Source organism: Marmota monax, unplaced genomic scaffold, assembly GCF_021218885.2.
Source record: "Marmota monax isolate L192 unplaced genomic scaffold, Marmota_monax_Labrador192_F-V1.1 WCK01_AAM20220418_F8-fsc01064, whole genome shotgun sequence".
Taxonomy (NCBI): domain Eukaryota; kingdom Metazoa; phylum Chordata; class Mammalia; order Rodentia; family Sciuridae; genus Marmota; species Marmota monax.
The window spans coordinates 90,846-102,398 of NW_026692601.1; the positions used below are offsets into that span (position 1 = coordinate 90,846).

General features: G+C 59.7%; 1 protein-coding gene across 1 annotated transcript; it reads right to left on the minus strand.

The window, feature by feature from the left end:
- Positions 1–238: 238 nt before the first annotated feature.
- Positions 239–3,595, minus strand: LOC131424233 (probable RNA-binding protein 19; the record flags this gene model as incomplete). Its single annotated transcript, XM_058579899.1, has 3 exons — positions 3,185–3,595; positions 1,808–1,863; positions 239–354 (listed from the first exon to the last, which is right to left on the minus strand). Coding segments are annotated over exons 1-3 (238 nt in total), but the record flags the coding sequence as incomplete, so codon positions are not given.
- Between the last annotated feature and the right edge of the window lie 7,958 nt (positions 3,596–11,553).

The window sequence follows — 11,553 nt, forward strand, 5'->3', positions numbered from 1 at the left end:
GTTGCCTTGGGTCACCAGCGATGCTGACCTGCCTCCTGCAGCTGCTTGGTAGCCAGGGGGACACTGGCTCGCCCCCCTCCCACCCGAGGAAGGATGTTTTGACTTTTCCGAGGTCACAGGAGATGAATCAAGGCAGCCAGAAGATGACCTCTGAACCCCACAGTGCTGACCCATGAGAACAGCCCAGCCAGCGGCGGCCCTGCCCAGGCGGCCACGACCCTCCCGCGGCAGAGCTCACCTGAAGAGCTCGCGGATCTCCCTGCGGTCAGCCTGGAAGGGGATTTTCCGCACCAGGATCTTGGACGAGGTCTGCTTCGGGGAAGCTGCTTCTTCCGGGCAGAGGTCAGGGCTGGCCTGGAGAGGAGGGGAGGGTACAGGTCACCTTGGCCAACCATCCAGCTTTCTCCTGGGCCTCGTCCTGGGGAAGTTGGCCACCATGTTGGAAGGACAATCGAGCCGTCCAGGGCAGAAGCCCCAGGTGAGGGCCTGGGCCCATCCATGGCCCTGTGTGTACCACCTCAGAGGCCGAGTCCTGATTGCTAGTGGGCCTTCCAGGGGCTGCGACCCAGGTGGCACCTACTGCAGCTCCAAAGGATACCTGAGCCATAACCCAGCAGGGCTGCCGAGCTCCGACCACAGAACCTGCTACTGCAGAAGCTGCGGGTCCCAGGGTGTCCATCACGCAGCAAGGGATGACCAGTGCACTTCGCCATCCGCCACGCGTGCCAAACGACTCCAGGCCAGACACAGGACTTGGGGCACCCCCACTGCAGGAGGTCCTAGCAACAGCGTCCCCAGGATGCAAATCCCACAAGCAAACGCCACCCAGGGCCGAAAGCGTCTGGGGAGCAGGGCTCAACACAGCTTAGAATAAAATGACTGTGAACATTGGCCAGGCTGCAGCAGCTGGCGAGGCTGCCTCGGGCTGGCCCTGGGGACAAGGCACTGGGAAGAGGCCGCCACTGAGCTGTGAGCAAGGCGCATGCTGGAGGCTCCACCCCCAGGTGTCACATTGTACTCTACAGGCCAAGTCCCCTACCCAGGTCACCTGTCCCTGGATAAGAACCTGAGGCTCTGGGCTCCAGGTCTGGGCTCCAGGTCTGGGCTCCCAAGTCCCCCTCAGGAACCCTGCGAGCCTCCTGGGCCCCAACCCAACCCTCCTCTGGCTAAGGAGGCCCAGCACAGGCGTCCCATACCCGACCAACTTGCTGGAAATCACCAAATAAATGCCTTCCCCCAGCTCCAGACTGCTGGCAGCAGTAGGTTTTACACTGGAGGCAGGTGGGTGACACTGATGATAATGGCTCGCAGGGGCACATGACACGTGCCACGTCCATCAGGAGCCACAGAGTGCGCTGGCTCACTGGGACGTGTGCCCAGGACGCCCAGGAGCAGACCTCGCCCTCCGGACACCTGGGTCGCTGGGCCAACGCGTCTGTCTCCACCTGCCACCTGCTGAACTGCTGAGGCCTCTGGCACCACTGTGCAGCCTGAGGAAGGCTGCCCCAGAGCCCAGAAGGGCGAGGGCCACAGCCTCCAGAGAGGTTTGGCCAACCTCCAGCGGCGCGTAATCCCCGGGGTTCAAAGAAGGTGCATGAAACATCCCCCAAGTCATCAGCACTGCCCCAGCTCAGCAGGGAGCAGGTGTGACGAAGACCCCCAACCCCAATCAGGAAGAACCCTAGAGGGCGGGGGGGCAGGTGGAAGGGACATGGGACTTGGAAGGGCTGAGACACCCTCGGGAGGCCAGCTCCAGGGACAGAAAGAACAGGGGCGTCATGGGAAAGGGGAGGCACTGAAGACTCACTTGGTGGCTCCTTCTGAGATCCGCACATCCACCTTGTGGCTGTCCACAATGTGACCCTGGAGAGGAGATAGCACAGCTCATCCCCTGTCCTCACTGTTCACCGTGTCCTTGCGTGTCCCCAAAGCAGGGCCGTGGCTAGAGGGTGGGAGACCGCCTGCTCCCTGGCAAAGGGGTGGGGATGGCAGGCACAGAGGGGCCTCCCCAAAATGGCTCAGCAGCTGGCGGCCACAGAGACCCAGGCTCATGATGTCCCCTGCGCCGTGTGGCAGCACTGACCTTACAGCACTCAAGGGCATAGGGCCTGTGGGCTCACTGTGTCCACAGCCCTGAGAACCCAGTCCCAGCACCGTGGTCCTCAGTGAGGGAGCTGCAGTCATTGCCAGTGAGGGCGGCTCCCCAGGGGGTGGCAGAGATCCCAGGCCATGTGCTCTGCGGCCACAGCTCCCTCCTCCTGCCAAGGGTTCCATTTACCCCAGGACTTGGGCCCAGGCGGTAGCACAGGATGTGGATCTGTCCAAACTCTCTCAGCCCCTTCCACCACCTTTGTTGCCCCCACCCTGGTCCAGGCTACAGAGCTCTGGTGACCACAGGGTTGCCTATTCCCCTTCTTCTCATCCCATCTCCACACAGTAGCTGGAGACCATCCTAGAGGATAAATGAGACCCTTCCCTGTGTGCTCCAAACCCACCAGAGTCTTGCTCAGCCTTCAGGTTGGATTCCAGTCCTTTAAGAGGGCCTGTGAACCTAGTCCTGAACACCTCTCACCTCACCTGACCCCACCACACACTCTGCCTACTCTAACCTCAGAGTCCATGCCACAGGCCCTTTGCACTTGCTGTTCTCGGCTCCTATACAGCTTTCCCTCCAGGTCTCTGTGCAGTTGACTTCATGTCAGTAGGGTCAGGTCAACCATCTGCTCCTCAGAGAGGCCCCCTTTGCCCACATGACCTTAGGTAGCCCCACTTCTCAAGTTATTTTTATCCAAGCCTTTTGTGTGTGGTGCTGGGAATGGAACCCAGGGCCTTGTGCATGCGAGGCAAGCACTCTACCAACTGAGCATGTCCCCAGCCCCCGTATCCAAGCTTTTCTCATGATCTGGGCTTTTGTTTGTTCACCCCAGAAAGAGGAAGGTCTCCCTGGGCCTAGCCCGGTGCCTGTCAGAAACCAGGCCCGCAGGGAAGGAGTGTGAGTGGAAAAGATGAAGGACAGTGACCCTGGAGGGTGAGGGGCTCTTCATTCTCTTGGGCGTGGTCCCTGGAGAACCCGGAAGGATGGGCCAGCAGGACGTGAGCGCCCGCGATACCCCAGCAGAAGAGGCCAACAGCCCCTGCCACCTGCCGAGGCCCGCCCCAGACCTCAGCTCTGAGCCCCACTTACCTGCAGCTGTTTGAGGGCTCTCTGGGCTTGCTCCGGCTTCTGGTACTCCACAAATCCAAATCCCATGGAAAGCAGCACCCCTGAAAGAGGGGGAGCCCCCAGCCAGTGGGGCACAGAGTGAGCCCAGGACCTCCACTCCCCCCCCCATGGCTCCTCTCCAGGCCCACCTTCTGACTAGCCCTCTCGCTGAGCCCGCCACCTGAGGCTCAGGACTGTTAATTAACCGATGATTGACATGAGGATTAACTTCATCATGGAATCCCGCCTTCGGGAGGGAGCGGGACTGACAGGGATGACCACCTCGGTGACCAGGGGGCCCTCCACCAGGACAGCCCCTCCATACCTAGTGCACAGGATAAGCCCACACGCTGTCGGGCACCCAGGGCTGCCTCCTGGTGGGGATTCCGGACCCTCCCATCTGGCTCCAGGTCTCAGATAGAAAGTCCCCCTGGGGAGGGCCAAGAGCCATGACTCCACCTGGCTCCCCACTCCTCCGAGGTGGGAGGGCAGGAGCACCAGCAGCCCATCCCAGGGGGGTCTGCTTCTCTGACTCTGTGTGTGTGTGTGTGTGTGTGTCCTTTAAAAGGTGTGTGGGGATGGAACCCAGGACAGGCCTACACAGGAAAGCCCCCTGTGGGCACAGAGACACCATCACAGCCAGGGAGGGCTGGACAGGCCGCCCCTCCCCACCCAGCCCTCAGAAGGAGCCACTGCTGCCAATGCCTAGCCTTGGGCTTCTGGCTTCCAGAACCCTAAGGCAGGCTGTCTTTGCTGATGAAGGACCCAGGCGTGGCCCTCCGCTCCAGCAGCCTGAGCAGTCGGAGGCAAGGGACTCTAACTTCTATGCCACAGAAGTGTCTGCTAAAACTCTCGGTGGCTGCCCACCAAGCCACAGTCCAAACCTCTGCCGGGCACAGAAGCCACTTCTCAACGGGAGTCTGCCTCCCTTTGCAGGGCACCTCCCGCCTCAGCCTCTGCCACCAGGCTGCTTGGCCTCCTTGCCTCCAGGCCCCAGTCTGACTTGGAGACCGCAGTCCTACCATGGCCCTCCTGCTACAGCCTCCTGCCCTGAAGCCACCAGCTCATATGTCCCCCTGCTATTGCAGGTGCCTGGGGACAGGGATGGCACCTCCTCTGGTCTACTGTCCTGGGTGCCCACTACCTGGTGGCCCAGGGCCTATTGGGAATGAAGGAGCAGCAGTCACTACGGCCACACACACAGGCACCCAGGAAAGTATTGAGCTGACTCACACTGCACCACACCAATTCTGCACCCAATTCTGCACCCACCAATTCTGCAAGGCCAAGGGCTTCTGGACAGGACTGCATGGCTGTGAAAAGGACAAAGGACCATCCCTGCTCATGCTCTGAAGACTCAGGGCTGGACAACATGTGGTCAGAGGACAACTGCGTCTGGACAAGGTCCAGGGCTGACGGAGGGGCCAGGGGGCCTATGCCTGCCCCACTACCTACTAGCCATGGAGGTGCAGTATTACTGATGTGGTAGAATGTTCTAGAAGTTCTACATCGGGGTCATTTCCCTTGGAACTGAGGGGAAAGCCCACAATCCATCCTTTTTGCTACGCCTGAGGATTTCCTGGGTGCCAAGGCGTGGGAACAAGGGAGGCCTTGGGTGCTCATGGGTGCTGATGGGTGCTGCTGCTGCCTATCATTCACACAGCTCAGGACCACCTGAGGGCCAACAAAGGCTCTGACTCAGAGCCTGGGTCAGGGACCTCTCCAACAGCACAGCAGGGGCCTCCAGCAGAGGAAGGGCTGTTCTGCATAAGCCTGCCACCCCCAAGGTGTGGACTCTCCAGAACCACATCCTTCCACAAGAACAGGGTACCTGCTGTGTTCTTCTTCCTGGAGATGGAGCAGTTCCTCATGGCCCCCACTTTGGAGAACACCTGGAAAGAGGAACATGCAGCCCCTACACTCCCAGGTGGTACCTGCGCAGGCGCAGCTCCTTATGGGCTGTGCGCCCACCGCAGGAACGGGGAGCAGGGGGCATGCAGACTGCCATCAGGTGCTGCTCCCAGTGCGCTGGCCTGTGCCAGGCCCCCACGCCACCCACCCATCCCGATGGCACATTCAGATGGGTGGCTGAGGGCCTGGGGACCTCGGCTGCCAGCCAGGCTCTGAGCCATCACATAGCCCTGCCCAACACTGTCTTCCCAAGTTTGCCATGTGGAGACCTGGGTCGCTCTGAGGGGTGAGTGATGGTCAGTCCCCCAGGCCTCCCGAGGTGGCAGCTAGGCTGGTTCTTGCTCCACTTATAGAAGGAAGAAATGGGGCATGGAGCCGTTGAGGGGTTCGCTGCAGAAGCCGGGTGTCAGTCTGGACACATGGAGCCTACTGACCCCAGGCCTGACCTCACTGCCCTCTGTGCTTAAAGCCAAAATAATTAAAAAACAACAAACAAACAACAACAACAACAACAACAAAAACCCTCTAAGTCACATCCCACCCTGTATTTCCCTTTCCCTTCTGTCTCCCTGGGGCCTGGCTGGGGACAGCTCCAAGTGGCTCTGTCTGCATGTTGAGGACCAAAGACAGGAGGCGCTCAGTACCGTCCACCAAGTGAGCGACGGGGAGCAGGAGGAGTGGGGACCCCAACCCACACACTCGCAGCAGGCAGGTGCATCAAGCATGGGGCCCTGTACTGCAGGGTCTCACTGTCCCAGTCAGACCTTCAAACCACCCAACGGGAAGCTTCTATTCATGTCTCATGACCTAGGCACAGACAGGCTACAGGACTCACCCACTGGCAGGAGTGAGGCCAGGATCCAGACCTGAGAGGACTGACCCCAATCACGGCTCTACACTCAGGTGCTGGGACAGGAGTCCTGTGCGCTGGGTGTGCTTCTAATGAGCTGTGTGACCTCAGGACAGTGAAGCAGCCTCTCTGAAGCTCAGTTCAGTCTCCAATCTGAACTAGATGGTCCTGGCTGGGCCTTCAGCTCCAGGGCCTTTACTCCTGAGGATGCTCTTGAGCTGCTGTTTGTGCATCACTGAGAAACGCTGATCCCTGATGTCCCACACCACCCCAGGAGTGACCGTGACACCACAAGGACCACAGCTGGCCCGAGAGACTCAAGGCCACCTGCCTGAGACACTGCTAGCTGCACCTCTAGAGGCCAAGCCAGGCGTGGATATCGGTGGCTGAGAGGTGGACTGTGGCACACAGGCAGATCCAGGGCTCGGGCTTCATTACAATCAGGCACGGAATGTGCATGCTGCCCCCTCCAGGCTCCCTCGGCTGCCGGCAGGGCTGTTATCAGTCACCAGCAGCTTTCCAGGACCGCCCCAACCCGGAGCTCTTTATCTGGAGGCGCGGGTCTTGGTGGTGGGGAGATAACACGGCCGCCCCCCTGGAGACCAGAACAGACAGCAGAGATGCCAGAGCTGCCCTCCTGCCCCGCCCAGCCCAAGACATGGCACCTGGTCCCCCTCCTGTCATCCTGGGGAAGATGACATCTGGAACAACAGGCAGAGAGTGGGGTGGGGAGATGCAGGGGAGAGGGCACAGCTCAGGGGACCAGGACGGGGGCTTGTGTAGGCAACATGGTCAGAAGAGAAAGACGGGCTCAGGGCGCTGACCCAGGAGGTGACGTGAGCCCAGCGGGTGGACGTCGCACCACGTCCTGGAGCAGATCCAGGCTGAGGCCTCCTCTGTCAGCCAGTGAGCAGAAGCCAGCCCCTCCAAGTGGCTGGACACTGTCGGGACACTCCACACCCACCTGAGGACAGGGGACAGGACCTCAAAACCAACTGGGGGACCGGGGACAGAGGAGCATTCTGACAGGGTCCAGACACGGGTGCCAAGAAGCCATTGTTCATGCTCTAGAGCCCGTCTGCCACCAAGGCCCCCCTCTGACACTACCTGTGACCAGCCGAGAGATGCTGGGGACAGTCATGCCATGCCTGTCTTGGTCACCATGGGCAGCAGCCACCGGTTACAGACAGGTGTTCCCACCACGTGGGGGTGTCGGTGGCCAGTAGGCTGCATCTCCCGCGTCCTCAGGAGGGTGCGTGGGCACCACTCTCTCTGTCAGGGTCAGAAACAGCCTGAGAAGAGGCAGCCGGCCCAGTCCCAGAGCAGGGGCCGAGGATGGCACTGCCCACGTCACTAGCATGGCAGCCAGTTCCCCAGCAGTGGCTCCTGAGTGGAAGGACGTGGAGGGCAGGCCAGCAGGCAGGGAGCAGGTGCCACTCTGCCCTCTGTCACTCCCGGGGCCTGGCACTCCGCAGGGTGCTGTGGTCAGCAAGGCAGATGCTGCTGTGGAGTGGACCCTCTGGTGGGAACAAACTCAGGCAGCAGCCAGCCGCGAGGGGTGGTCACCTCACGCGGCACAGACAGCCAGTCCTGAAGACCCACGGGGAGTGGACATGAGCCTCGGGCATGGCGGAAGGCCTGTGCTCAGAGAAGGCCGCAGAATCCAACCGACACTGGCTGACCAGAGACGACTCCTCCTCTACTTTTTTTTTTAAACCGTAAAACACTTTAATTTTTTGTAAATAAACGAGAACAAGGAGGGTGGTAAACAAGAGACAGTCTATTTTTAAGAGGAAAATCCTTATCCTAGTAAACTGAGCAACTGGAAGCCCTGTGTGGGGCGGGTGGGCAGAAGGTAAAATCTGAACATCTGGGTCAAACAACTCAGTCCTCAGAACCTCCCTCCAGGTGTCTATTCTAAGACGTGGTCGTGGTCTCCAGACTACGTGGTTCCATGGGAAGCTGCCTGTCTCCTAGGGGCAGCTGGGGGACAGGGAGGGACTCAGGTTTTGGCATCCTGACGGGCGAGGGCCAGGGCCAAGCCATGACCTGCAGTGTGCACCACAGTCCTGAAGGAAAACCTCATCCTGCCTCAAATGCCCCACTGTGAGGGGGAACCCAGGGGGCTGGCACCCCTGTGGCTGGGGACACACATTGGTCTTTCCTTTCCTGCCTGGGTACTCGCTGGACACCAGAGGGCGCTGAGCCACTTCAAGAACATGGCCCCCAGCCCCTCAGCCACCTATGGAGCTCTGGACTTTCATGGGCTCTTCTGGGTATGAAGAGATCTAGGTTTTCTTCCCTTAACCGTTAGCTGACAAACTAAAAATATGCTACATTACGTTGCACTCGTAATTCTTTTTTTTTTAAGAGAGAGAGAGAGAATTTTAATATTTATTTTTTTTTTAGTTTTCGGCAGACACAACATCTTTCTTTGTATGTGGTGCTGAGAATCGAACCTGGGCCGCACCCATGCCAGGCGAGCACGCTACCACTTGAGCCACATCCCCAGCCCCTGGACTCGTAATTCTGATATCTTTTTTTTTTTTTTTTGGTACCAGGAACTGCAATCAGGGGTGCTTCACCACTGAGCCCCAGGCCAGCCCTATTCTGTATTGTATTTAGAGACAGGGTCTCACTGAGGCTGCCTTTGAACTCAGGATCCTCCTGCCTCAGCCTTCTGAGCTGCTGGGGTGACAGGCGTGGGCCTCATCACCCGGCTCTGATGCTGTTTTTCAGGGATGTTTTAACACTTGCATAATCAGAGACTGAGACCCGCTGGTCTGTGGATGAACAAAGCCGTAAAGCAGCGGTCTGCTGAACAGCTCCTGGCTCTCCGCCCACCCCTCGCCCGCCTGCCCAGGACATTGACCTGTTCTTGCCGGTTTCTGGCTCCACCATGTTCTCTCCCGCAGATGCTTCTTGGGTTCTTTCCCCTGAGGGGCTGTGCTGGAGAAGACGCCAACTGGAGCCCACTCGAGATACAGGGGGACATGGTGGAACTGTAGAGGCAAAGGTGCCAACACTGTGGGTCCCTGTCACGAGACACAGCTGAGAGGGACTCAGTCCCATGTGCAGATGACGCGCCCCAGGGAGGAGAAGATGGGTGCTCGGCAGGGCAGAGGAGCCAGGAGACGCGCAGCCCAGAACCCCAAGAGCTCTGGGTGCCTGAGGAAAACACTCGGGCCCAGGCTGAGAGGCAAAGGCCACGTCTCTGTTGCCTTGACCTGCGGTGGGTTCCAGGTGCCCTGGGTGCTTTCTCTAGTCAGAGGATGAAATGGGGACTGTGACAAGGGGAGGAACTGCTGGCACAGAGCAGCTCCAGGGCAAGTCAGCAAGTCGCAAAGCCAACAGCATTCCTGTTGCCTTTCAGAGGCGACTTGTGTGCCAGGGGTTTCTTAAAAAAGGTTGAGACAGCCACTGCTAATAGACACCTCAGTAGAAGGCCCCTGGGTAGCTACAGGGCAGGATGGCAGGGAGACTTGTCAACTTACAGCCTTTGGGACTCTTTTCAAATTTCATACTGCATTCAAGCCTCAAAGATTACTTATGTCCAGGAAAAAAAAAAAAAAAACAAAAAACAAGCAGCCGGGCGCAGTGGCGCACACCTGTAATCCCAGCGGCTTGGGAAGCTGAGGCAGGAGGATAGCAAGTTTGAGGACAGCAAGTTCGAGGCCAGCCTCTGCAACTTGGTGAGACCTTAAGCAACTTAGTGAGACCCTGTCTCAAAATAAAATATAAAAAAGGGCTGGAGACAAAGCTCAGTGGGTAAACACCCCTGGGTTCAATCCCTGGTATAAAAACAAACAAGAAAACGAAAAAAATGTGCTCGGGAGGGAGTGGGAACAGCCTGGGGGTCGGACAGTTGGCGGTGCCACTTAGGAGCTGTGTGGCTTCGGGTCACTGGGCCTCAGTCGAGGCTGCTGACGGGAATGGTCAGTGAAGAAAACACTTGTCAGAGTCAAAGGGGAGGCTGCGCCTGGACAGTGCCTTTGCCATCATCCACTCTGGTGATGGGGACTCCTTCCCGAAGAGGAAGGGGCGGCTGCAGTCCAGGCACGGCTCCTGGCAGGGCCACCAGAGACTCAGCAGTCTCGCGGGCCAAGTTCTCACCAAGCCCTGATGGTGCAGTGGGCAGGGCCCCAGCTGGGAACCCCCCAGGGCTGGAGGGGGCCAGGAAGGCCTGCCTGCGGGTCACTGGGGACCACGGCCTGCAAAGCACCAATGGGCCTGGCAGACAAATGACCTGTGGTGGGTGAAAGGTGTCTCCCCAAGAGATGACCATCTAGACCCCCAAGATCTATCAGTGCATCCCCTGAAAGTACCATCAAGACCCCAAGATGGTCCAGGGTTATCTGGGTGGGCAATAAACCCGGGAGAGGGATCTGGGACCAAGAAGAAGGCCACGTAAAGACAGGGCAGGGACGGGAGTGGCACAGGGAGCTGATGGACACCGGGAGCCCAGCAGTTGGCAAAGGCAGGACAGGTCCTCCCCAGAGACCTTGGAAGCCCTGGCCACATCTTGCTCTTGGATACCTGCCTGCCTGCAAGCACTGCGACAGGTGCACTGTGTGGTCTTAGGCCACCTGGCTCACGGCCACCTGTCATGGAGCCCCAGAGGCCCCTGTGCTGAGGATACACACGTGTGCACACACGGATGGCCCTGCATGCAGGACCGGCCTCAGCTCACCACAGGCACAGACGGCGCCACCGCCAACCAGGGAGACCCAAGTCGAGGCAGGAAAGGAAGGCCGAGGACAGCCGGAGCTGGGCAGGGGCCGAGGGTGCTTTCTGCAGCGTCCTCAGGGAGGGCGGGGGTGCGGGACCAGCACCAAGATGGAGCCAGGCCGAGCCCGTGTGGGCAGTGGGCACACCAGCTCCTGGGCCCTCTCCCCGCAGCAGCTCCCAGCGGCCTACCTTGGAATAGGCCAGGTGTCGGAAAGCCTTGCGGGCCTCCAGGGGCTCCAGGAACTCCACGATCGCAGTGACGCCACCCTCACACAGCAGCACACAGCCCAGGCTCCCAAAATGGCCAAAGGTCTCCTGCAGCTCGGCCGCCAGGGTGCCTGCCGGGAGGTTCTTGGCCAGAATCACAGTCTTGCTTCGTTTTTCTGCCGCCTGCAGGGAGGAGAGGCCACGTGAGGGACGGCAGGAGGGCTCTTCAGCTGGACACTGGCACTGACCTGGTGGCCTCTAGTCAAGGTGTGCACCTGGGGGCTCAGTGGCCAGGCACATGGAGGACCGAAGAGGTGCCACCCGCTGGCTCCACAGCCAACAGGCAGCTCCGCTGAGGGCGAAGGCCCAGGGCACCCGGTGAGACCCCCGGGGGTCGAATCCCAGCCCCAGCTGAGTCACCAGATCCCGACAGTGACTGACCACAGCTCCGATGGACCTCCCAGGCGCCCTGCCGCTGGGCAGTAATCGAGATTGGCACCTCAGCATGGAGGGCTCTTCCTGGCACTGCGGACCACCTGTGGACACAGGCGTGGGAAGCAGAAGCAGCGAGGAGCCTGTGCCCCCAGGAGCAGCCCACCGCCCCCAGGAGCTGGCTGTCCCTGTCCTTGGGAGGGGCAACTCTGAAGTTGAGCAC